This window comes from Pelodiscus sinensis, chromosome 29, assembly GCF_049634645.1.
Source record: "Pelodiscus sinensis isolate JC-2024 chromosome 29, ASM4963464v1, whole genome shotgun sequence".
NCBI classification, from domain to species: domain Eukaryota; kingdom Metazoa; phylum Chordata; order Testudines; family Trionychidae; genus Pelodiscus; species Pelodiscus sinensis.
The window spans coordinates 8,318,125-8,345,103 of NC_134739.1; the positions used below are offsets into that span (position 1 = coordinate 8,318,125).

At 56.0% G+C, this 26,979-nt stretch overlaps 1 protein-coding gene across 1 annotated transcript in view; it reads right to left on the reverse strand.

The window, feature by feature from the left end:
* Positions 1-3,618: 3,618 nt before the first annotated feature.
* RND2 (Rho family GTPase 2) overlaps positions 3,619-26,979 on the reverse strand; it is a 39,521-nt gene continuing 16,160 nt past the window's right edge. Inside the window, exons 3-5 of the mRNA XM_075911249.1 lie at positions 14,384-14,493; positions 8,355-8,489; positions 3,619-5,089 (exon numbers count right to left, since the gene is read on the reverse strand). Coding sequence (XP_075767364.1) covers positions 4,841-5,089; positions 8,355-8,489; positions 14,384-14,493 — 494 coding nt within the window. The 3' untranslated portion in view covers positions 3,619-4,840. The remainder of the gene's footprint in view (positions 5,090-8,354; positions 8,490-14,383; positions 14,494-26,979) is intronic.

A 26,979-nucleotide genomic window follows, 5' to 3' on the forward strand; every position in this document is an offset into this window, starting at 1 on the left:
ATCTCTTCCAGTTCTATGATTCTAACCCAGCTGCGCCATAAACTTTTAAGTATAGACAAAGCCATATGCAAGCTGGTGTTCATATAATGCCCAGGAGCAGAGATTTAATTCCAGGTTGTGCTCATAACAATATGTTAGCTAACACGGCTGGTGGCTTTTTCTGGAACTTGCGAGTTGCCTCAGGACCACGAATTGTGACTTAAGTGCATTCAATATGGGTAAAAAGGGTAATATAGAAGCGTGAGGCTTCAGAAGGGCTAATTTCCTGAAGATAAGAAAATTATAACTGAAAAAGACAAGAAAGTTCTTTAAAAAGCATTTATGAGATGGCCAAAAAAGCTACAATTGCACACTCAAGAAAGAGAACTTTTGGCTGAAAGCCCATCCTGGTTCAATAGTAACATGAAGGCTGCAATTAGAAACAGAGAATCAACGTATCACAGAACGGAAAAGGGGGCAGTGGGTTGCAAGCAGGGCTGTCAAGTGATTAAAAAAATTAATCGTGATTAATCGCACTGTTAAACAAAAATAAGAATACTATCTATAGTAGAATCCAGATTATCTGACCTTGGGTAATCCGACATTCCACTTTATCCGACCCTGCAGCTCCCGGGGACAAAGCGGCGCTGGCTACAGTAGAGTCCCTATCATCCAACATTTTCGGTAATCCGACCACCTGTTGGTCCCGTTTAGGTCGGATAATCGGGACTCTACTGTATTTAAATATTTTTGGATGTTTTCTACATCTTCAAATATATTGATTTCAATTACAACACAAAACAGAAAGCGTACAGTGCTGATTCCGGGCTCCCCACAGTGCTACCCCTTTGAAATGCTGCGGCAGCGTGTCAAAGGGGCAGTGTCACAGGGAGCCCGGGGTCAGCTGTATGGCGCTGTCCCTTTGAAACACTGTGGCGGTGTGGCAAAGGGGAAGCACTGCACAGCTGATCCTCGCTGCCCCTTTGAATGTCATGGCAGCGTTTCAACGTGCCAGTGCCACACACGCAAAACACCTGCAATTAATGCGTGTTCATTTTTTTAACGCATTAATTCTGCCCTGTGTTAATCGCAGGCGTTAACGTGCATTAATTGACAGCCCTAGTTGCAAGCAATAGAAACTAGAAGTGATGTAGGTAATTCATACAGGAAGCTAAAGACTCAAGAAAAAACATCATCCATTTATGGAATCATAGGAGATTAGGGTTGGATGAGAATTCAGGAGGTTATCTAGTCCAACCCCATACTCAAAGCAGGACCAACCCCAATCCACAGCTTGGCAAGGCTAAGGACAATTAAGAAAGAGTTTTAAAATATATTAGGAACAAAAGAAATTCTAGGGATGGTGTAGGCCCATTACTACATGGAGATGGCAACACTATTAATAATGCTGCAGAAAAGGCAGAATAGTTTAATAAGTGTATCATCAGCATTTGGAAAGAAACAGGATGATGTACTCCTATCACACGAAGACAGCAGTCCATTAGTAACTAAGGAGAATGTTAGAGAACATCTGCTAGAGATCATTTTAAATCAGCAAACCCAGATAACATGCACCCAAGAGTCCTAAAAGAGCTGGCTGAGGCACTCTCTAGCTGGCTGATGGTAATGTTTAATAAAGACTGGAAGGCTGCTAACGTTGCAACAATATTCAAAAAGGGAAAGTAGGATGAGTCAGGAAACTATAAGCTGATTAACTGTACATCAATCCTAAGCAAAATAATGGAAAAACTGATAAGGAATTCAATTACTATAGAGTTAAAAAACAGAAATATAATTAATGCCAGGCAACAAGAGTTTATAGAAAACTAGTCATTCTCTGATAAGCTAGTATGTTTGGTTGATAAGGTTCATAGATTCTGAGGTTCACAGACTTTTGGTCACCTGTTCTCTCTGACCTCTTGCATAACCTAGGCCAGAAAACTTCCCTGTATTAATTCCTGCTTCTAGTCCAATAGTGGTGCTTGATTTAAAGAATATCTTTTAGAAAAACATCTAGTCTTTATTTTAAAAATTCCAGGGATGGAGAATCCACCACAAAGCTCTAACCATGTAGTTGTAATTCACTCAGACGTTTATAAGGTGTTTGATTTAGTACCATGACATTTTGATTGAAAAATTAGCACTTTACACTACCCGGAAAGCACAAGTGTAATTGATTAAGTGCTGGCTAACTGACAGACCTCAAAAAAGTAGCCAGCAATTGATGCAAAATGTCAGTGAGTGGATCAGGTCTAGATCTGATGCTATTTAACATTTTCAGCAATGGTCTGGAAGAAATTACTGATAAAAATCAGTGAGAAGGGGCTGGCATTGCTAAGAGAGTTTTCCAGACGTGGTGCCTTGTCCCATCCCATCCCATCACTCGTGGCCACGCACAGGAGGACTCCGGAGTCCTTCCGCATTGTGCACGGCAAGTATCATTTTTTCTGTAGCCTTTACCCAAATTCAACTACACAATTTGTTCTTTTAACCTTTTCTCATGCTCCAGCCCCATTATCAGCTTTTGTGCTCTGACTGAAGTGTTAGCCTTGCTGGAGTATGGATATGCCAACCTCTGAAATCAGAAGCTAATTGTTATTGCCCTTTCTCAAGGGCAATACCGCAAGGCCCGTAAAAAGCCAATCGTAATTGCCCCAGTGCTAACAGGGCAGAGCATGCTGCAGACCTAGAGAATGGTTTAGACATAGGACGGAATACACATCGACTTAGGTTATGTCTACACTCAGAAGGCTTGGCAACAAAAGTGCTGTCGACCTGCAAATGTTGCTAAAAGTGAAAACCGGTCAAACCAGTTTTTCTGCCTCCTTTTGTCAACATTTCATGGCCACATTGCTAGCTCTCCTGTTGACAGACAGAGCAAAGCATTGTGGGTAAGCATCCCACAGTGCAGTGTAGTGGGAAGGCAGGGCTGATCCCTGCGCTTCTTGGGATTCCCTCGTAGCTCTGAGCTCTCCGTGCTGAGGAATGTCAAAGAAGTACAGTAGTTTCCCCAGCACTCCCCCTGAAGCAGCAGCCTGGCGGCCACTGTGTTCCTAATGCAGAGCAGAACAGGAGTATTCCGATGATTTGTTCTTTGTTTGTTCCCCAAACAAGACAGCTCACTCAGCTGTCAGATACTTCCCAGAGCTTTGAAAAAGGAGGGGCACATGGCTGCAGGGCAGCAGAGATCATGAAATGCTGAGCAGAGCCAGCAGGGCAAACAATGTGATATCCTGACGGAAGCCAGTTCTCTCGACAAAACAAATAGCAGAGTCCACAGTAGCTCTTTGTTGACAACAAAGGGAGGGGAAAAGACAAAAGTCTCTCGCAAAGGTGGATGTTTTTTGTTGCCAAAACTGGGTGGTTTTTTATCGACAAAAGTGCTGTTGTCGTGCAAACGCTCTCACTGTTTTGTCGCCAAACGACAGGCTCTGGCGACAAAACATGCCAGCGTAGACAAGACCTTAGACAAGCATTGAACCACCAGAGTGACTACATGCATCATAGTATGCTGCTTCTCTCCCCTGGGCCAGGCCCAGGTGTGTGCAAGAGAAACCACAAAAGATGAGGAGCCCTTTTCAAAGGGCAAGGGCCCAATTCCGTTACATTCATTAAAAAGAAACAAAGCCGAACACCTGCTGTTTTCCAATGACATCCTTTAATGGATTCCTGCAGCCCATCAACACAGACGGGCCCAGGCAACGAGGTTGGCGTTTTTCCTTAAAGTGTCTGTGTGACATCAAGTCAAAGTTAAGCTTGTAGTCAAAGGCATTAGAGGACATTAGAAGCAATGAGAGGCGGCAGTAGCAGGCCGGTTACAGGGGGCTAGCAAGGTATGATGCTCCATCCCTCCCACTGGCACAGTGGAGATGGGGGTGTGAGCGCATCTTGTTGCATATTCAAACCAAACAAGCACAGGTACCATGCAACACAATCTGCGGCTGGGAATGGCTGGAGAACGGGATTTGGATCGTTATTGCGGATTGCTTTGTCGGATGCTGCATGCGTCAAGGATGCAGCTGCCCATGGTAGGGAGGAATACAGTTACTAGCCCGGCTGTCGGCCACTCTACACTTCTCCGAAAATAGCACCTGCTTGCTACAGGGAACCACTGCTCACGGGGTGGGACGAACTTCACCTCTGGGACCAAGTTTCTCCTTGGGTATCTCACCACTGAGTTTAGATGGAATTAAAATGTCTGGAGGGGTATGTTATCTTTGTCCTCCACTAGGGGCTGGCTATAATCCACCCCAGGGAACCTTCCCCTCGCAGCTCACTGAGCCAGATCTCCTACCTCTTGCGGTGACCCTTGAAGCCAGAGCCAGTCTCTTCCAGTGGTGAGTCACCAGTAGGACGCGCTGCTGACTCACCTGCTGCTTTTGGTCCTAAAATCTTATAGGGATATTATTTCTACAGCCCAGGAACACTCTGTCATCGACTGTTCCTCCCACGTCCCCCACCTCTGTCCCAGACCCCACCACCTGCCCCCCCCCCCGCGCTGTGTGCGTAGGTACAGCTGCACATACACAGGCAGACGCATGGACAGGAGACACACACAAACACACACACGCTCCCTTTTTTTCCCCTCTACTTCATCACTGACTTTCCAGCACCTGAATATTCCTCTGGTGAGTGGTTCCTTTACCCCAAGCAGTCAGCACAGCAACAGCCAATCCAGAAGTCTCCATGGTGAGGGGGTGACATGCACCCTGATTTGCAGCTAGAGCCTCTTTGGACCTAGAAACTAAGAGAAACGCCTTGGGAAGGCAGGTTGGCTCCCGCAGCCAGCGCTGCGCCCTCGTCTAGGCCAGTGACTGTACAAAAGAAACAACACACACACACATTATTTACAGCCCGTGTGTCACATGACGGAGCAGCTCTTGGCTCGGTCCTTCCTGATCTCCGTGTCGTTCAACAAGTCCGTCCTGCTGGGCATCTGAGAGGCCCGCTTCAGTCCCCGCTTGGAGTTGCTACGCTTGAGATGTTTGTGCACCCTGTTGACGGAGGCCAGTGTGGTGACGTGGAAGACGTCCCGCACGCTGTTCTCGGAGACCTTGGAGGAGCACTCCACGTACGCCACCGCCCCCATCTGCCGCGCCAGCGTGCTGCCCTAGGAGGGGGGGTGGAAAGGGGAGGGAGAGAAGGGTTTGCATCAGCCGGGGTGCGCGGGCCGCGGCGGGTGGGAAAGGCAGCTCAGCGGGGAGCTGCTTCCACACGGGGCTTATTCATCACCCCCTCGTGCACCCGCGAGAGGGGTCACATGAGCCTCGTGGGCAGTGGGCACTGCAGGTGAGAAAGGGCTGGCAGGGGCTGGTTCGCGGACAACCCAGCTTTGGCCGGAATCTGCCTGTGACAGGTGGCAGGGCCCCTTCTCAGATGTTAGGAGGCACAAGAGGGCTGTGGTGCGTATCCTCCCCCGACCCAGCCATTCGTTTACTGGTTCTTCCCATTCCTGGGCAGGCAGCTTGGCCTGGGATTCAGACCACAGCATGGCTTGACTCTATCCCTGTGCCACACGCCAGAGCTCTCTGCCCAGGCAGGGTTCGCGCAGCGCTCATCTATGCCGAGGCCGACATGTGGCGATGGCCCTATTGGGCCCATGTTGCCCATGGAGACGCCAGCAAGGATGGGCGGGGAAGAGTGGGGTTGTGCGTTCATAGAATCGTAGAAGTGGAAGGAACCTTGAGAGGTCAAGTCCAGTCCTCCGCAGTCATGGCAGGACCAACTCGACCAGGGGCAGACAAGAGGCAGCCCACGGGCTGGACCCGGCCTGCCAGGCCGTTTCATCCAGCCCGCGGCCTGCTCCAACAGGACCCTCGGGCACGGAGTGTCTCCATGCTGCTCAAAGCAGCTGCCGGCTCCGTGTGAATCTCTGCACCACACACTGGGGAGGGGGCAGGTTTTGCACTCTGCCCACGCCCCCAGCACAATCTCTCAGCGCCTAGTGGCCAGAAACCAGCCAATGGAAACTGAAAGACAGTGCTGGGGATGGGGGCAGCGCACAACCCATCTCCCCAGCACATGGCACAGAAAGGCAGAAGGAACAGCTGGCTGATTTGAGCAGTCTGGGGCTGTGGCCTGCCAGGGAGACTGCCTGAGAGTCCCGTTGGGCTGCTGGCTGGGAGACACCTAGATAAGCACCTCCTAGCCACAGCCTGTCTCTGGGACCACACCCCCTTCCGTACCCTAACTCCCTGCCCTAGTTCACCACTCCCTCCTGCCCCAAGTTATCAGCTGAAACCTCTGTACCCCTCCTCCCCAGGTCACAACTCCCTCCCAACCCTGAACCCAGTCCTCCCCTCTTCCTGCAGACCAGAATCCTCTCCTGCACCCATACCCCCTCCTGGATCCTGGACCCCAATCCCATGTCCCAGGTCACCACCCCTCTCCTTCACCCAAACTCCCTCCCAGACTGCACACCTCTTCCTGCACCTACCCAGAGTTTCCATCTGCACCTAACCTCCATCCCAGACCCCCTAACTTCTGTCCCCCACAAGAAAGGGCAATCCTTGACCATTTACCAAAATCTTGGGGTGCACACCCCATCAAAAGTTATTGCCCACCCCAATCTAGACCATCCGTGACAGGTGTCTGTCTAACCTGCTCTTAAAAATGGCCAATTACGGAGATTCCACAACCTCCTGTAGGCAATTTATTCCGGTGCTTAACAACCCTCACAGCTACAAAGTTTTTCCTAATGTCCAAGCTAAACCTCCCTTCCATTGCTTCTTGTCCTTTCTCCTTGTAAAAACTTTTTAGATACTTGAAAGTTGTTATCAAGTCCCCTCAGTCTTCTCTTTTGCAGATTAAACAAACTCAATTCTTTCCATCTTCCCTCATAGCTCATATTTTCTAGACCTTGAATCATTTGTGTTGCTCTTCTCTGGACCTTCTCCAATTTCTCCACCTTTCCTGAAATGTGGTGCCCAGAACTGGACACAATACTCCAGTTGAGGCCTAACCAACGCAGAGCTAGCAGAAGGTGGAACCAGTGCTCCTCATGGTTAGAGAATCAAGATAAATAACACTTTAAACAAGTCCAACTGCCCGTGGGCAGGGAGCAAACAGGCTGGTTAGGGGCCAGAATCCCTCCTCTCCACATCTGGACAGTGGGCCTTGGACCCACCCTGCGTAAAAGCAGGAATTTGCTCGTGGCTCAGCCAGACACCTGCTCCTTAAATGTCTGCAGCCCTGTGAGCTGTGCTTCTTGAGGGTGTGTTTGTGCCACAAGTTCAGCTGCCAGGCCTGCAACCCAGAGGGGAAATCTCCTTGTCTCAGCAAGGGTACGTCTACACTAGCTCGGTAGTTCGAGCTAGGCAGGGTAATTAGGGCAAGCGGAGTTGCAAATGAAGCCCGGGATTTAAATATCCTGGGCTTCATTTGCATGTTCCCGGGCGCCGCCATTTTTAAATCCCCCATAGTCCGAACTCTGTGCCCGCGGCTACACACGGCACGGAGTAGGTAGTTCGAATTAGGATCTGGGACAACAATACCTGCTTGTTCTGGGGGAATGTGCCAGGTCCAGGGATGCATTCCCCTGTCTGCTGGTGAGTGGATTTTCCCGTGGCCTCCTGGAGTACCTTCCTGGAGGGCCAGGCTAGGGGAAGTGTAGGGTTGCCAGGTGTCCAGTTTTTGCCTGGACAGTCCGGTAATTGCGTCTTCTGTCCGGTTTGGTCTTCTGTTTTTTTTTCTTTTGCTCAACAAGTTTGCTCCCCCGTGGTTTTTTGGGTTTTTTATGCTTAACCATTTTTTTTCCCCATCATGTTAGGGATTTTTTGTGAAAGTATCTGGCAACCTTAGGCAAGTGACAGTGGTTTCCTTGGAGAGGTGGCCTAATGCCAGAGTGAAGCCCAGCCATGGGCCAGATGCCCCTACAGACAGCAGCTTCCTCCACCTTGCCCCCCAAGTGCAGGCCCTTGTGGCTCTCGTGCTACCGAGGCGGCAACAGCCTGTGGAAAGAGCTTCCCGCTGGAGTCCTGGGAGCCCTTCCCCCTCAGAGCAGCCCCATTCTCCTGCTGCCTTCCCTGCCCCCACTTCACAGGCGGGATGGCTGAGTGTCTTCATCACCTTCTAGGAAAGTAATTTTAGCTGCTAGGTGCTAACCAGGAGCTGACAGCCTGTGCGCAGAGTAACAGCTTCTGGGAGGCGCCTGCCCCCTGAGTATGCAGCGAGAGCGCCAAGAATACACCCAGCTCTCACCGAGGGCAGGGAGAGGAGCGTCCGCGAGCCGGAGCTGCCTGCTGAGCCCGTGTCAAGCAGCAGGCAGAGGGGACGGGGCCTGCACTCGGAGGCGCTGGCTGCATGCCCTCCGTCAGCTGGGCTTCCGGAGCCAGCAGGGCTTAGGGCATCCCCCCCTCCGCCCCCGGGAAGCCCACCTGCTCGTGTGTGACGGGGATGAGGCGCTGCTTGGAGAGCTCCCGGAGCGTGTGGAGGTCCGTCCGCATGTCCAGCTTGCAGCCCACCAGCACGACCTTCGCGTTGGGGCAGAACTCCTGGGTCTCCCCTTGCCACTGTGGGGAGAGAGCAAAGCCAAGGGGAGGGAGGGTTTTAAAATGGCTGCTCGCAGGGCTCTCGTCCCCTCCCCGCCTTCATCCTGGCAGCCGCCCAGCCCCAGCCTGCAAGAAGGGACCTGCAGGAGCTGGCAAGGGGCATTCGTAGACCCTTAGTCCTCTCTCGGCCAGCAGGGCGCATGGGGGGGAGGCAGCTCAGGGAAGCAGGCAAGAGCAATGGTCACAGTACTTCGTCTTCCAGCTCCCAGAGTCCTGGCTCCCAGCCCCCACGGCGCTAACCCACTCGGACCAACCCCCCTCTCAAAGCCGGGGAGAGAACCCAAGAGCGCTGGCCCCTCGGCCCCGTCCTCCTCCCACGCCGCGCTGGCTGCACCGTATCCAAGGGCCCCCCAGGCACAAGCAGCCCAGAAAACCGCCCTTTCGACAGCCTTTGGACTGGGGGGAAGGCCAGTCGCATATTTGGTCCCTTGGCTGTAGGGGGGACAGAGCGCTGCTTTCAGCCATTGATCTGTAGCCGGCGGGCAGGGGACTCCCCAGGGATCCCAGGCAGCGGCAGCTGGCAGGCCCGGTTTACCCTGCACCCACCCTGGCTTGCAGCTGGTCCCTACTCCGGGCAAGCTTCCCTCAGAGAAAAAAGGGAATGATTCTCTCTGAACCGTCAGCTCCCTGGCGAGGCCTCAGCCTCCTGCAGGCTGCGTGCCAGGGCCTGGGCCATTGGACAGGGGGATTGGGGGACCGTAGCCACCGGGCCTCGGATGCTATGAGCCCAGCACCCGAGCGAGAACAAGGACCCGCGGCTGTAGCTGGTCCCTGTGCAGCAGGGAGGGAGGGGAAAGTAGCCAGGTGCCCAGGTCTGAGCCCGTCCCCACCTGCCCTGGGAAAGGCCAGGTGCGGACGTGACTGTGAGCAGGCCAAGAGGGTTACCTAGGCAACAGGCTGACCGGCGCTCATCTGAACACGGCCGGCCACGCGCTCGCCGGGAGGGCAGCATCCAGCCCTTGAGAGCCCCGCCTCGCCCTGCCACTGTTCCCCGGCCAGCGCGGGCCTGGCTCTAGCGCTCACTCCGCCGGTTGGAGGCAGCGTCTCGAGAACCCAGCACCCTCCCAAGCAAAACTGGGTGCACGTCCTCCCTCCCACGTGCTCTCCCCCCGCCTCCTCAGGAGCCGCCAAACCCGCCTGACTGGGGCGGTGGAGAGCCAGGCCTGGGGCAGCACAGAAACAAGCAGACTGGCACCATCCCACAGTTACTGCAGCGCCAGGCTGGCTTTACCCTGGCCGGGGCAGGAGACCAGCAACCCCAGACCGGTGGTGCAGGGAAGCGGAATGATCTCAAAGAGGCCTAGAGTCCATTTGACATAGGGGGAAAGGGGTCCGCAAGAGCCCCTGGATTCGCTGAAGCCAGACACTCCAGAGGGGACTTTGCCATATCCCATTACAAAAGATCAGCCAGCGCAAATGCTGGGCTGGGCCCCCGGAGACCAGGATGGGGAAAAAACACAGGGACAACCGCCTTTGACCTTTTGAATGGAACAGGAGGCTCTTATGGGAGGAGGCCGGGACAAGCTGCGAGCCCTCCAGGGCTGGGGGCACAGCTGTCGGAAGGGTGATTAGGTCACCCGGGCCCCGCATTGACTGTCACAGGCGGGGAATTAGCAGGCCCGCTCTTGAATAGGCTGCTTTCTGCTCCCTGGCTCCAGATGTGCCTCGCAGCCCTGCTAAGCCTAAACTCCCATCCCCCCACTGGGCTTCACCATGGAAAAGTAATGACCACACAATCTGGTGCACAGAGCTGGCACTTCAAAGGGTGCCCCCGCGGAGCCCTCGGCACAACTGTTTCCAAGACAGCCGGGCAGTCAGCAGGGAGCTATTTGCCCTGCAAACACGGAATCGCTTTGCAAACTGGGAGACTTCCCCCAACAAAGCCCGTCAGATCTTCTCAACACCGGCCCACTGGCCTCAGGGGCTGGCAGCAGTGAAAGGCGCGGACGAGGGCATCTACTCCTCTGCCCGGACTGGCAGCTTTCGAAGCTCCAGTGTGCAGCTGAGTGGCTGCAACAGACAATCTCCCCCCACCCCGGTTCTCCTCCCCACCCCCAGAAGATTTGTCTAGGTCACCCGCACCGTGATCTGGAGTCAGCGACCTGGCTACGTGCCCGGCGTGCTGGGAGGCGAAACGAGACAGTGAGCAGAAAAACCCAGCGTCTATCTCTGCTCTGCCGGCTGTCACTCTGAACTAGCAATATTCTACTGACGGGAAAACATCCCCGGCAATTAAAAAAGCCACCCGGTGCCCGCCGTCTGCTGGGAAACCAGGTGGCTCAGAATAGCACCGGCTTCATTCTGCAAAAGGTCATGGCAGAGCGGCCACAGCTGGATTAGAAAAGAGAGAGAGAAAAACCATCAGGAGGGTGGAGCTCAATGTTTGCAGCCTCTGGGCCGCTCCGCATTTCCACTGCACCAGCAGCTGATGGCACAGCTTACGGGAGATTCCCCGGTCTCTGACATCACTGCCCGTGGCCACGCATGACTCGTCCCCTGCACTGGAGAGAGAGGGCCCTGAGTCTGTTCTGTAAGCAGGCAGGCATTCATCCACGAGGCAGCTGCTGGAAAGGGCCACATTGGACCTGGAATTTGCCATGGGTCCCAGGCACAGGGCTGTGCTCCCGAGACCTGTCAGGATTAAAGGCAGTGCCCCACGGAAGCCCAGGCTGGATAAACGAGCAAGCTGTTTGCATTCTCTTCAGCGGTTCCTTCCCCCTCCGTGCGCCGTGCTGTTGGTAAAAACAAAAGCTCCACAAATCAAATGCTCGTTTGGGTTTTGCAGCCGAGGCCTCAGATGCACAGTGATAATAAAGATTCCTCTGCTGACTTTGCATGTTGGCCCAGGGCTGAAACAGGCAGCTTTCTTCTCCTTACTCACTGGAGATCAAAAGCGAAGCTCTATTTCCACTTCATGGTGTCTTAGGCATTCTCCTAAGGCTGCCAAGCCTGCGCCCAAGGAAACACGGCATCCTCTCGGAGGCACTTAAAGAATCCCTGGTGATTCGGGGTTTGTTTTACGTTGCCATATCAAAAAGACTTTGCCTAATAGTATTTGAGGCATCTGGGAAGGCTGTGTAGGGAAGAGTTTGCGTTTAGCAGCGCAGGAGGGTCTGCCGACAGAGCCATAAATAAAGGCCGGCTCAAGACAGTTCTTAGTGAGTTTCTTGCTCATTAAGGTAGAAGTGATTTGCTGTCGCTATTATTCTGCAGAGCCTCAAACTGGGCAATGAGTCTCTTTACGACCCCATGCAGCCGGCCACCGAACCAGCGCGAGCCAGACCCAGGGAGCTGCTTTGGATTCCAACACTGAGCCACCGACAGGGTTGTTAAAGGGCCTTTGTCCCCATCGCCAGGATCTCGCCGTTCCCGTCCCGCTTCCCAGTGCTCCGCAGCCGCAGGAAAGAGCAGAACAAGAGGCGTTTGCTTCAGCTCAGCAGTTGGCAAAACGTCGGCAGGGTCACCAGGCCAAACACCACAATGTGACTTATTCAGAAGCCAGAGTCTGGACCAGACCAGTATCTCGGGGTTGGTTAGCGAGAGCAACAATAGAGATTTCTATAGGGCCTCTCTCTCCACGGGTCCCCAAAGGGTGGGACAGAGCAGCTGTTTCCCAGAGCCCAGCAAGGCTGGGTACCAGGGAGAACTCATTGGAAACTGCAGGAGGAATCTCCGTTGGTAGAAGGCCCTGCCCCATCCCAGTTTGGCCAGGATGCCGGGGTAACAGGAAGTGCGATCGGGTCACCGATGAAGGTTTTGCAGCTCACCAGAAAGGATGCTGGTCTGGCAGTATCATTCTGGGCCACTCAGAGGGAAGTGTTGCCCCAAACGCGTTCCCTGCCCTGCCGTGGGCGGCTCTGGTAGCCTCCCGTCTCTGCATGCAGGCCCGCCGAGGCGCTACCCAAAATCTGCTCTCCCTGGGCAGCTCTAAGGACCTGACGCGCTACTACCAGCAGCACAGAACAGTTTTGGAAGGTGCTAAACCAGGGATGAACAAAAGGGCCTCTACAGGTCGAATCCGGCCCGCCAAGCGGGCTAGTCCGGCCCACGGAGGCCCTGCCGCACCTCCTCCCCTAGGCCAATTAGGGCGCGGGGACGGGGGGAGGCGCATGAAGTTTTCTCTGCCCTGCCAGGAGCTCACAGCTTTGCAGCTCCGCACGCTCCTGGCAGGGCGGAAGGAGGCTTCGTGTGCTCTCCTGCTCCCAGGCTAATCAGGGCCCGGGGGTGGGGGGAGCACACGTAGTTTCTTCTGCCCTGCCTTCACCCTGCGAGGGTAGGAGGCGGCTTCACGTGCTCCCCCCACCCCCAGGCCCTGATTGGCTTGCAGGTGGGGGAGCACGGGAAGTCTTCTCCCAATGCCAGGGGCCTGGGTGCTTATTGGGAAGGGGGGGCAAAGGGCCTCCTACATCCCACAGACCAATCATGGTCTGTGAGTGGGGAAGCAGGGGAGTATCCAGGCCCCGCCCCTTTCGTTTGAGGTCCCGCCCCTTTTGGTGTGGCCAGGGGCCACTTCAAAAATTATTGCCCACCCCTGTGCTAAACTGTCGCTAGCCAAACCGCTGGCTGCTAGGGGGGAAGCTTGAGCTCTGATTTCTGCTGCCCACGGCCCAAGGCAGGCAGGCTCCAAGTGTCAATGGGCTCTCTGTGGCCTCCCTGCCTGGCCATCTCATTCTCAGACAGGTCAGATTCAGCGGCACTGCTGGCTATTTTCGTTGGCCATCTGCAGGGAGCTGACCACTGTCCTCTCCCTCTCCCCAGGGTACATGCCATGACCATGTGGCCCACCGAGGCTCTATGCATGGCCCATGAGACAGTGTTACTGTTGTCCCTGCGCAGGGTTGCCAGATTCTGCCGGTTTCTGTCTGCGTAGGTTTTTCTCCCCTTCTGGTATTACTAACGTGACACGCACGTAAAGCCAGGCCACGTGACGAGAGGGTCGTGCTGGTGGCACACAGCACTGTGAGAGCCGCGCGCTCCCTCTGCATCCAATCACAGCGCCGCTACGGATCGGTCGGCGCCCCCCGCAAATTCTAGGTGCGTCAGTGCAGTGAGAGAAACTGCCCTATCCCAGGAGACCGTCTCGGGTACGACAATCTTGCGAGCCACCGAGAGGAAGAAAGACCATGCCTGCAGCCCCCTCCCTCGCCCACGGTGCCCATCACTGGCACGGCCAACCTGAGGGGGACTGAGCCAGCTAATAAACACTCTCTAATCGCAAGAAAAAGGGCACCGGGAGCCGTGTCTCACCTCCGCTGTGAGCTAGTTCCTGGCACGCCGACCGCTGGGGCAGCTAACGAGGGCTTTGGAGAGGCACCACACTTCCCGGGGTCTTCACTCAAAACACAACATCGCACGCCCAGCCACCCCACTCCCGCCCACACAGGGCGCCCCCTTCACCAGCCCTGGGCTGCACTGTGCACACGGGCGCCTTTCAGAAGGGAAACCGGTCACTTGCTGCCGCAGCCCAGGTGGGGGAGGCCACAGCTGCTGTCCAGGGTAGGGATGGGAAAAGCTGCCTCCCAGCTGGTCCCTCCAGAAGGCCTCAGGTGTCAGGAACCTCACTCGGACGCAGCCGGTCCATTCCCAAGCAGCGCGAGCACGGAGTGAGCGAGTTCGCCCAGCCCGCCTTGCCCATCACTCGGGGCCCCGATCCTGCGAGCGGCTGGCAGTTAGCAAAACGATCCTATCCCAGGAGACGGGGCTTAGCCAACGGCCAGCACACGCTTCCAGAGCCAGAGTGCCGACGGGGCGTCCTATGGCAAACTCCCAGAAGAGCAGCAGGCCTCTGGGCACAAAACCTTGGGCTGCAGCCAGCCCCACAGGGCCGTGACCGGACCCCAGCCCCACACACTGACCTTCTTCAGCACGCTGTCCAGCGTCTCCGGGCGGCTGATGTCAAAGCAGATGAGCACGGCGTCCGAGTCCGGGTAGGCCAACGGGCGGACGTTGTCATAGTACGCGGAGCCTGCAACACAGAGAGAGAGGCGCACCGTGAGTGGAGACACGCCGGGGGTTGGGCTGAGCTGCCAGATATTCTGGAGGCCTGGCAAGGGCAGGCCAGGCAGGTCTGTTTGCTCTCCATGTGAATGCCAGGCCCTGCTGGCAGCAGCATCGCTACAGGACTGCCCAGGTTTGACCAAAAGGCTCGCCGCTCTGTGGGCAGCACTGAATTCCAGGCACCGCCCAGAAGCAGAATCCCAGGTTCCAACTCCGGAGCAGGGTCAGGGCGGAGCCCCCTCTGGAATGGGGCAGGGTGGTGACATGACAATCCAGACCCAAACAACAACCCAGTCTTGGCTGCTGAGATGAAGTTGGTGCAGGAGCAACAGGCAGGGAGAGCCCGTTCGCAACATGCAGCCAGGGCACCATTTTGCCCACTTCCTTTGCTTCCCTGCCTGCTCTTGACATTCTTGCGGCTGCTCTTCACTTACCCCGAGATCAACGCTCCAGCGATCGATCTCCCGGGGTTCGATTTAGCAGGTCTAGTAAGGACCCGCTAAATGGACCACTGATGGCGCCCCCATCGACACCAGTACTCAAGGAGAAAAGGGAGTCAACAGGAGTAGGGATGTTCAGAGGTGGGTATTTAACTAATCGAATAGTCGACAGAATTATCGACTATTCGATTAGTCGACAGGCAGCCCGGCACAGTCCCAGCAGGACCAAACCCCGCTGCAGCTCTGCAATTTAAAACACAGTAGGAACCTGGGGGGAGGGAGGGACAGGCTGCCCGGCTCCTACAGTCTTTTAGGGTATGGTCCCACACGCAGTGCGAGCTGGGACTGAGCCAGGCTGCCTGTCCAGCTGGCAGCAGCCCCTGTGCATGGGGGGCCCCAACTTCCCGCTGGGACCTCCCGTATATGGGGCTGCAGAGGCAGCGAGGGAAGTGGATGTGAGCAGTTAATTCGACTAATCCGCTAGTCAACTACTCCCTTACATCCCTCAACAGGAGAGCGTCTCCTGTCAACCTCCTGCAGTGGGGACACTATTCTCATCGCTGGAGTTGTGCATCTTAGGTCGACTTTCTCCCGTAGTGTCGACCTGGCCTTGCTGTGCACCACTCCCACAGGGACTGATCTCCGAGGGAAGGCGGGAGGGCAATAAACGACTCACAAAAGGGGAGGGTCAAAAAGGAAGACGATCTGAACCCTTGCTTAACACAAAACTGAGCTGTTGGGAACAACATTAATCAAGGAAGCAAAGGCCATGAAGAAAAGCAGTGGGTGCTAGGAGCCAGGGCAACAAAGAAGAGGAATTGGAATGAGCATAAATTACTGTATCCTAATGAGACGAGTCTCTCCACAGGACTGTTAAGAGCAGCGGGTCTAACCTTTTTAGGACGGAGCAAATGGGCAAGGGTGGGGGGGGGTCACGCTAGGTCAAAAACAGCACGACCAGTTTCCAAGTCACTGATAAAGCCGGAGAACGTGAGCTTGAATGGTTGCATCCTAACAGCTGGGATATAAGTTGGTGCCTGCTACAGCCTTTCAAACGACACTAGGGAACAGCATGACCGGCTCCTTGTGCCCCCATCTAGAACGTTTAGGAAAAAATGCAGCATGATCAAGGGGGAATTCATGGGCGTCCGGTATAACAGGCAGGGGACGGCACGGCCTGCTGCTCTGGGGGCAGATACATGTCCGGGGAGGTTGGGATACATGTCTACGTCCTCCTCCTCTCCCTGGGGGACAAGGGGCAGTGTGCTGCCCCACCTCCCTTTGGTGGGGGAGGCGGCATGGCTCCCCTGGGGGGGGCCTCAGCAGAAGGGGCAGGGCTCAGGGTTTGCCTCCCCCAGCCCTACCTTCACTGACCGCCCACGGGGGACTTCAATCTAAGTGACATATGCTAGGGCGGTGTTTCTTAAACGTTTTAAGACCAAGGAACTCCAAGCAATAATTTTTTTTTATGAGGAACAGCAAGGATATTTTGTTGAGAAAAGGAAAAAAAAGGGGTCAAGGGGAAAGTTATTGATAAAAAAAAACCAAAAAAGCAAAAAGGTCGCCTACCCCTTTAAGGGCAGCCATTTTGAACTCTGTTATTCTCCGCGGCACACCTCTGACTGCTTCACGGCACACCGGTGTGCCAGAGAACACAGTTTAAGAAACACTGTGCTAGGGGGTCTGATTTATGTCCCTTCCCCTGCCTGTTATACCGGACGCCCATGAAGTCCCCCTTATTCACGCTGCTAGTACTAAAACAACCTTGGAATTTCTAAACACGAGAGATGACAATTTCCTAACTCAGAAGGGAGAGCATCCAACATCAGAAGATTCCAAATTACACCTTGTCTTTCTTGACAGATAAAAAGAAAGAACTAAAAATAGCATAGGTACAAGTGATGATGACTTGACCACATTTATAATGTGCAGAGTCAAGTCCAGATCTGTAATATGTACGCTTGGTTCTTTAAAAGGGCCAATTTCATAAAGCTGAAAACAATTATGGAGCTGAATCAGCTGGGTGAAAGAATTTAATTAAAAATGTGAATATTAAAAGTGTTAGTGTTTAAGAACACTTTACTAGATGTCATAAAAGCCACAATTGAGGAAGAAGGCTGCATTGGTGAAAAAAAATAACTTGGTTTAGAGGGGATGTGAAGGAAAGATTGCACATTCTCTCTCTGTATGTGTATGTATGTCTCTCTCTCTCTCTCTGTATATATCTATATGTGTGTGTGTGTATATGTATATATAGAGAGAAAGACACACACACACACACACACACACAAATGAAAGAAAGGGGAAGTCAATAGTAATAACTATAAATCAGAAGCTAGGAATTGTAGAAAATTGATAAGGGAAGCAAAGGAACTCATGGAGAACTATATGGCCAGCAAAGTTAAGGACTGAAAGAAGAAATGTTTAAAATATATTAGGAGGCTGTGCCCTCTGCTCACTATGCTCGCCAACCCCCCTCTCTGGGGGTAAGTGTCTGGCTGGAGGGAGGGTGCAGGAGCCATCTGGGGGCAGGGTTTCTGGCCGGGGGCAGGAGCAGGCTGGAGGCAGGTGTCTGGCCAGCAGGGAGGGTGCAAGATCAGACTGGGGTTAGGTATCTGGCCAGGGGGGAGGGGGCAGGAGCAAGTTGGGTGTGCAGGGTTTTGGTGAAAGGCGTGAGTGAGGGGGCTGGGGGTATCTCCTGCCCCCCCCCCCCCCACAAGGGGAGAAGGCATGTGGGACTTTTCCTGTGGGATGACAGAGTGACATCATCACGGCACTCTGCATTTCACAGCCCCTCCCTCTGCCCTTCCTGCCCCCTCCCCAGTACTCTGGAGGGACGGCCTCCTCCTGCAAGGGGGAGGGCACACAGCCCCCAGCCGCATCCCCATTAGGGAGAAGGCCTCTTGGCTCCGATCCCCCTGGACTGGGTGGGGGGAGGGAAGCCACGTGGAGTACCAGGAAGGGGGAAGGGTGGCTGAGGGATGGCATCACGCTGTCATCCTGCAGGAATTTTTATATACATATCCAGTTCCAGAAGACTGGAAGACAGCCAGTGTCGTACCAATACATGAAAAGGGCGAATGTGATGACCTAGCTAACTATAATCCTATCAGTTTGACATCGATCCTGGGCAAGATTGTAGAGCAGCCAATACAGGACTCGATTAATAAAAACTGAAAGGAAGATAATATAATTAACACCAAATCACTCTGGGTTTATAGAAAATAGAACCTGTCAAACTAATCTAATCTCTTTTTTTTTAAAGGGAGATTACAAGCATGGTTGACGAAGGGGATAGTGTTGATGTAATATACTAAGACTACTGTAAGGTCTTTGATTGTATACCACACAACATTTTGATTAAAAACGAGACCGATATAAAATTAACATGGCACGTTAAATGGATTAAAAGCCAGCTAACTGATGGCTCTGAAAATGTAACTGTAAACAGGGAGTCATCCCTGAGCAGATATGTTTCTAGTGGGGTCCTGCAGGGAATCGGTTCTTGGCCTTACGCTATTTAACACTTTATCAATGACTTGGAAGAAAACATAAAATCATCACAGTCAGCTATAGTCTCTCTCTCTTTTTTTTTTTCCCCCATACATAAGAGATGGGCCCTGTTGGGAGCATAAATGAGAGGCCTCCGATTTTCTATTCTGCAGGATTTCGGACGGAGCTGGCAGGGTGCCTGCGCGGCTACCCACCCGCCCAGTCCTCAAATGCAAATATCAGCCATTAAAGCAAGCACCCCATCACGTTCTTTATTGGAAGTGCATTCTGTGCGCGATTGTAAATGCCTCAGTAAACAGTAATGGAACAATCAGCTCGCTGCTCCTTAAAAACACTGTTACAGTTTTATATGCGGCTTGACAATAGTCTAAGCTTCCGGCCAGGCTGAGCAGCAGCTGTTTATTTATGACTGGGGGGGGGGGGGGGAGGAGCAGAGACACCAGAGTCCTTGTTGAAGTCACATTTTTCCCCCTCTTTCCCCAGAAAAATCCCCCACCCCGAGAGGACAGAAACAGGACGCGCTTCCTGCCAGCAGCCCCTTGGGAACTTGCTTGGCCGGCTCCTTCCCACTGCGATGGAAGGGCTCTGAGCAGCCCGGCCTGGTGTCAAATGGCCCCTGGATGGAGCCCGTCTTCTGATGAATTATGGATGATGACAGTTCGTGTTGCCGGAAGGGCGAGAGGAGAACAGGCTAATTCTCTGCGGAAGTTTCTGGCCGCAAGCATCTAGCCCTGCCTAAGAGAAGGCTGAGATATGGGCTGGGACGCAGGCCCGTCGGAACGGCCCCGCTCGGTGCATTGTATGGATAGCGCCAACCGGGAGCTCGGCAGACAAGAGGATAAGGCCCTGCCCCTAAAACTGTGTCCTACTGAAATATCCCTCCCCTCCATTGGGTCATCGCATGGTGGGCTAAGCACGGAGATCTAGTGGTTCCCTGGTCAGCCCCCGTGAGGGAGAACGTTCTGACCCCAAGCCCCATCCTGTGGCACAGCTGGCGGCCTTCCGGCACCATCAGGGCTCAACGGGCTTGAAGGGAATCCTAAAGGAACACGTGTGCTAACCCTGTAGAGCCCTCCCGCTATCACAGAGCTGGAGACATCCACCCTGCCCAGCCAAGCCCATGCCGTGGCTGCCATCTGCTCGCTGGGGGAGTGCTGCCTGCCGAGAGCAGGCCGCATGTTAGAATCCCCCGCTCCCGACCATGGAGAAGAGGTCATGGTCACCGGCCTGCCAGCGCGGTTCCACCAGCCAATGGCCCAGTGAGAGTTCAAGGAAGTGAGAGGGCCGGGGAAGGGCAGCCTGGCAGAAATCAATTTAGTGCCATGCAATACTGGGGGGTGAAATATCGGCCGCTGGGTCTCGGTGCTGCAGGAGATCAGGGGAGCAGTGGGGGGGGGGCCGCTAAGGCAACTCCCTGCCTGCCATGGCACCATAGACTGCGCTGTGCCCCAGAAGTGGCCGCAACAGGCCCAGCTCCTAGGTGGGCACGGGGGAGAAAGAGCACACAAGACTCCACGCACTGTGTGCGTCTGTTAGGGTATGTCGACACTAGCCCCCTAGTTTCATCTAGGGAGGTTAATGAGGGCGACCGAAATTGCAAATGAAGCCGGGATTTAAATATCCTGCACTTCATTAGCACGTTCCCGGCCGGTCGCCGTTTTAGAAATTGACTAGCCCGAAGTAACTGCCCACGTCTACACGCGGCAGTGAAACGGGATTCCGAATTAAAGCCCTAAATCGGATTAGCTGTTATTTCTCCTGGAATGAGGTTTACCAGCTAATTCGATTTAAATCCCGTGCTTCATTTGCAATTTCGGTAGACCTCAGCCTCCCTAGATCAAACTAGGGGGCTAGGGTAGACATACCCTTAATCTCAGACAAGATCCACTGGCTACAGCTGCATCTGCCCGGAAAGAGAGCCCTCAAAACGCCTTGAGGTGGGGTTTTCAGAAGTGCTGAGGAGCAGCCAGGACTCCCGGGGCCTGGAAAACTTCAGCCCAGGGCACCCACTTTTGAGAAACTGGACTCGGATGCTCTGGTCTGGGCCAGTTAAGGCTCTGGGCTAAGGACGAGGACATCACCCCCAGCCTGTCCTGCCCCATGGAAGCACTCGGCTCTTGTCTGTGCTCGCAGCAGGCTAGGGGGGTTGGAGGAGGCATCGGAAGTCCTGAGAATACTGCACCCCGCGACTCCATCCGGAGAGTCCTGACCTGGATTTAGGCCTGAATCCCCTTCTCTGTAGCTGCCAGATCCGGCCCCAGCAAATCCCTCCCGTTCCCAGCCATCTCCACAGCACAGAGCAGAGCGGAGCCTGCTCCCACTGAGTCGGAGGCTGCTGGTGAAGGCGATCAGAGCCCAGCAGGGCTACGCTCTGCAAGCGGCCGGTTTCCAGGAGCCGGCTGGTCAGCTCGAGCTCTGTCACAGTCCGAGCAACGACAGCCACAAGCTCAGCAGAGCAAATCACTATCACTGCGGAACTAGGGATGCAGGAGCGGCAGGTGTCATAGGCAAGGGAAGGCGTTGCCGTCCCAAGCCGCCAGCCTGGCCCTGCCCCCACTCCGCCCCCAGAATGCCTACTGTAGGCGTACGGGGGCGGAGTGCTGCTGCCCCCAAGCGCCTGCCCTCCCCCATGCTCTGGGGCCGGAGAGCCTGGGGCCCCGTGCCTGCCTTCTCCATTCGGGAGGGGGGTGTACTGCCCCACCTCCCCATGGTGCAGGGGGTGGGGCAGAGCAGAGAGGCTGCTAGGCTCCCATGCGGGGGGGCCTCGGCAGGGGGGACCAGGGGGAGGGCTGGGGGCTTGCCTCCCCTCCCCCTACCCTCGCCCACTGCCCACGTAAGGATGCAAAAATCCGGTTTTAAAAGCTAAAAATCCTAGCGGTTACATGGTTACCCGCGATGCCGCCCTGGGAGCAGGGGCCGCCAGCTGCTTTGCTTTGCTGCTGCAATGAAGCCGCTTCCCGTAGCAGCGCGGGCAGGGGATGCCGGCCCCACTCCCCGGGACCCAGCACGTAACCTGCGGGCGGGAGAGGGAGGCCAGCCCGACACGGACAGGGACTGCTCTGGCTGGCCACCTGCGGTGAGCTCTGTGGGGCTGGAGCAGCCCCCTGCTCGGGGGTGGGGTGGGGCAGGTGGGGAGCTGCTCCTACCCCTGCCAGTAACCGGTAAGTAAGCCTTACCCGTTTCGGGGGATGCTTACCGGTTAACCTTTCACATCCCCACGTGGCTAACGGACGTGGGGTCCAGCACCGATCTGGGTGCTCACAAAGAAGCGAGGACAGCGTCTGTATAGAGACTTTGTCCCCTGGGTGGGCAGGACTGCACCTTCGCCCCCACCTCTGGGTAGGAAAGACCCCCCCCCCCCCCCCCCGTCGGCATTCCCAAGTAAAGATCTCTGGCTGCCCCCTCCCCTCCGGGCGACTTTCCCTTTTGTGCAGATTTCAACTCCTCGGAGCACCGTCATGGCGACAGCAAACGGTATCCTAGCAACCTGCCGCTTCCTGCGGCGCGTCCCGCGGGGCTGCGGCGCTCGGCCGGCAGGGCACGGCTGCTGCGTCACGGAGCACGGCCCTTTATTTAGTCGGCGCTCGGCAAATGCCACCGGCCGCGTCAACTCCCGGCCCGAGGCCCCCCGCGTGTCGGCTGCTCCTCTGGGTGCGGGAGCAGGCGCATGCTGTTCGGGGGCCGCAAGGGGTGGGGAGGGGTGCCAGGCAGAATGACTTCAGCCCTCCCGCCCAGGCGCAGAAGCGGAGTTTGGAGTCCCGGCTGGTCCAGTTTTCCAGAGTCCGGTCCAGTCGTTAACAGCCAGGCCGTGGAGTATCCCGCTGCAGCAGCCCTGGCCTGCCCCCAGCACCCCACAGGCAGTGGAGGAGGCAGGGGTGACACATGGGGAGGGGCACGTGCCCCCCCAACACACCGTGGGTGGGAGAGGCCACGGGGCCAGCCAGCAGGGCCAGAGCCTCTGGACATCTGGGGAGACTAGTGGGGGGTCGGGGACTGGCAGGGGAAGTGGAGAAACAGAGCCCCGGCACGCTCCACTCTCCTGGTGCATCACTCGAGGGAGGGGGCAGGACCACCCTGCCCTCCCCAGGAGGAATGGGAACAACACAGCTTGGGGAGCAGGGCGAGCTGGCACCGTGGGCTCCGTTTCCCCGGCCCTGGCTGGTGAGCGGGTGGGGTCGGACCCTTCTAGTCCCCAAGGCCGCATTGTTTGAGGGCAAAGCACGAGCGGGGGAAGACCCGGAACGGGTTTGCCCATCCCTTCCTCAGGCTGAGGGGATGGTCATGTGGCCAGTGCCCCCCACCGTGGCTCCCCTCAGCAGTCGCCCCTGGAAGAAGGGGCTTGTATTCATCTCTCCCCAACACCCGGCCTTTCCTTCAGGAAACGACCCTCAAAATTCCCCTGGGGCTACTGTAGAATTTCTGTCTTTGGGTTTGGCCCTGACAGTCCCAGACCCCCCGCTCCCCCCACCCCAACTCTGGCTCTGACGGGCGCATTGACCACTCGCCGCCCTGGAGGCGCGCACACCAAGCCTCCCATTTGGACCCGGGTCGGCGGGAAACAAGATAGATGGGCATCTGTGCCCGAAAAAGAAAAAACTAGACAGCGTCTGCCTCCCAAGTCACCATCAAAAATCAAACCAAGCGCCTGAAATTCAGCGGCGGCTTTGGCAGGGAAGCGCTCCTCTCCCGTATCGGGCTGCGAGTCCGCCAGGCATTCGCCTGCTGTCGGGCCTGGGGCTGCAACGCGCTGTTGCCTTTCCACCCCAAATAGGGTTAATCTCCATGCGCCGCTTCTCAGCTGTTCTGGGCGCTAGCGAGACTCACGTGGGGGCCCCCCCGCCACCGCTAGCACGTTCCGAGTGGGGACGGCGAAGACGGCTTGTGCGGGGAGGTACCTGCAGCTCCCACCGGCTCCAGCTTCTGCAGCACAGAAAGCCACCGAGGGCGGGGCCTGAATCTTTGAGCATCACACACCACCCCAAGGATCCGCTGCAGACTCGGCCTCCCGGCCCCGCAGACGCTGCAGTGCAGCCTCCTTCCTGCAGTCCCACCCGCAGCAGCTCTCCGAATGCTGCATGTCGGCGGCGCAAGGCCTGTTGAGAACACCCCACCCCCCAACCTTGCTAGAAGGCTCCCAGCTCCCAGGCACTTGGCTAACCAGCCCGCTCAGCTCCTGCTTCATGCGGGGAGGAAGTTCGGGTAGTTTCTCTCGCCCAGTGCTCACAGAAGGCCCTGGCTCCGTGTGGAGGGTTCACACCCCTTCTGCCAGTCCTGGCACGGCTGCAGACTACCTCAGAGACCCACTCCCAGCTCCAATCACACACGGGAGGCCACGCGGCCGGAGCTGTAAGTAACACACAGTTCCCCAGCACCTGGCTTTGCAGGGTCTCCAGCACGTCAGGGACACATAGCTAGGCAGCCAGGGGCATCCAGTGGTCCTCCCGCCGTGCCGTAGGGCAGCATTCTCCCCCTTTGTTCTATGAAGCAGATGGGAGACGCTGCTTGGCCAGTAGCTGTCCAGGGGATTCATTTTCTAGTGGCACACACAGGAGTGACTCTGACACACACACACACAGGAGTGACTCTGACACACATACATACATACACACATACCCACCCCCCACAGGAGTGACTCTGACACACACACCCCACAGGAGTGACTGACACACACACACACACACACACACACACACACCACAGGAGTGACTGACATCCCCCCCACAGGAGTGACACACACACACACACACACACCCCACTCACACACACACACCACAGGAGTGACTGACATCCCCCCCACAGGAGTGACACACACACACACACCCCCACTGGAGTTACTTACATACACACACACACACACACACACACACACACTAGTGCGAGAACAAAGTTCTGCCTCAAACCAGCCACTTTGCAATTCCAAGAGCTACAATACCGGAGTTAACATTATGTAAGGTGCCAGCTAAAGGCAGCTGCTTTCCGGATTAGTCGCTGCCCTGGCAGGTCCTGCGAGGAAGGGGGTTGTCAGTAACAGGAGATTTTATTCATACGGCACCTTCCACAGAGCAGAAACCCAACAGGCTTTACACAAAAGCAGGGGTTTTCAAACAACAGGGCACAACCCAGTGCTGGGGCGAGGAATGTCGGTCTCAGGTGACCAGTGGCGGAGGGGAAGGAGGGGGTTAGGCAGCCACCTGCCTGTCCTGGCACTGCAGACTGCGCTGTGCCCCAGAAGCGGCCGGCAACAGCAACAGCGGGGGAGGGAACACACAGGGCTCTGCACCCTACCCCTGCCCCGAGCATGCGCTCCGCACTCCCTTTGGCTGGGAACCTGCTGCCGGCTGCTTCTGGGGCGCAGCCTGGTCTGCGGTGCCAGGAGAGGCAGGAAGCTGCCTTAGCCCCCCTGCTGCACCACTGACTGGAATCACTCAAGGAAAGCCCCTCCTACCCCAGCCGGGACCCCCCTCCATAGCCAGAGCCCCCTCTTACACCCCAAAGCTCCCGTCCTCAGCCCCACCCCAGAGCCCACGCTCCAGACAAATTCTGTCGGGTTGTGGCATCAACAATTATCGTCAGTGGGGTCGTGAGAAAAAATACTTCACCAGCCGCCCTTAGCAGCAGGGCAGCACGCAGCAAATCCGCACAGTCACTTGGGACAGGGAGGAAAGAAGCACTCCAATGAGGAAGGACAGTCCAATGGTTAGAGCACCAAGCCGGGGCTTAAGGTCCCAGTTCTGTCCCCCACCTCAGACTCGCTGTGACCTCAGGCCAGTCACCGAGTCTCTCTGCCTCGCCATGGGGATCCCAGCGCTGCTTCTCCAAAGAGCAGGCGGGGACAGAGGCGTGCGAGATGGCGAGGGGGCCCACCAAGCGCCTAAGAGACGGTGAGGGGGTCGAGGATGGTGGGCTGCGATTACCCCACTGGGGGCCAGCCAGGAAAGCAGAGCTCTGCCAGGGCAGCTGGGATCGGTGACATCCGCCTGTGGGCAGCAGCTCAGTGTATGCATCTCATCCGAAGACACAGCACACTGCCCCCTAGCATCCCCCCAGGCCTGCTGTCCACAACTGTTCAGAGGGAAGAGAGCCCCCCCCCCCCCCGGGTAAAAAGTAAACCCTTCCTGCAGCACCCAAGCTCTGCCTTGGAGGTCTCCCCTCCAGCTGCATGAAGAGCATGGCACTGCTTAGCTTGCACACCTTGCCAGGGCTCACTAGTGCAAGGTGGCACCAAGAGTGAACAGAGGGTAGGGCACCGGGCTCAGCTTTTGCTACCAGGGAGGGAGGCGGCACAGCAGGTAGTTTGGAGGGAGTCAGGCGGCTCCCAGCTTCCTGCTCCGGCAGCAGCCTGGGAACACCTCTACCAGGGGCAGAGCTGCCCAAGGGAGCAGGACTGGGCTCCGAGTGCCAGCGGCGGAGCGTGCCACCTGCTCCGTGACACTGCCGTGCACCGGGGGGCCAGCCACCCCTCCCTGCTGCGTGAGGGCAGGATCTTCTTCCAGCTGCACCAAGGGGCCGATGGATGGGCCAAGGGCAGAGCAGGGAGGGAACACGATGCGCAAGGCAGGCTGGAGGGAAGTGTGCTTCCTGCCTCCCAAGTAGTATTCAAGGATGTAAAATCCCATTTAAAAAGTTAACCAGTTAAATATTACTTTAACTGGTTAACCAGGATCCCATTGGTTACCCTGATAAGCACGCCAGTCATGGGGAGCGAGTAGTGTAGGCAAGAGAAGGCATTGCCTTCACAGAATTGCCTATACAACCCAGCCCTCAGCTGGGGTTGGACAGGGCTTGGCTGGAAGTGGGGGGCAGGGGAGGTTATGAAGGGACATGGTCTCACGGGAAGGGGCGGGGCTTTGGGTGGAAGGGGCGGGGCTTTGGCTGCCTTCCCCAGCTGGTCCTTCACCCGCCACCCATGATGCTAGTTGATGTTCATCCAGTAACCAGTTAACCCGTCACATCCCTAATTATTATTTGGGGGGACCCCCCCCTTTCTGGGCTGCTGGCCTCTCCTCGCCCTGCTAGCACCCCTCTGCTTGGTCTGGGAGGAGAACTTACAGAGCCTCACTTGAATCCAGTGTAAAAACACGGCTGGGGGAGGCAAGTTATATGCAAGGGATGTGAACAAGTAATCACATCACCCGCAATGGGTGAGGGTTACCGGTAACTGGTTAACCAGTGGCCCAGCTGGGTTGAAGCAGCCCCCCCCCCCGCCATGGGTTCAACATTCCATTTCACCCGTTCTCGTTTTCACCGGGATTCTACATCCCTCAATCACGCACCCCAACGCAGCCGCACTGGAGCACAGACGCAGCTTTATCTACGGTCATTGGCTTGAAAAGGCCGCACTGCCAGACCTCTGCACAGCTCCACGCCCGGGAAAAGACACTCCCGCTTTGCTGGCCACAGACCCCCACCCAGACCCCCACCCAGCCCTTCCCTCGGCTGCCTTGCTGACTCCAGCCACCCCACCGCTTCTCTGGCCCTTCCTCGACCCCTTCCTGCCCTCT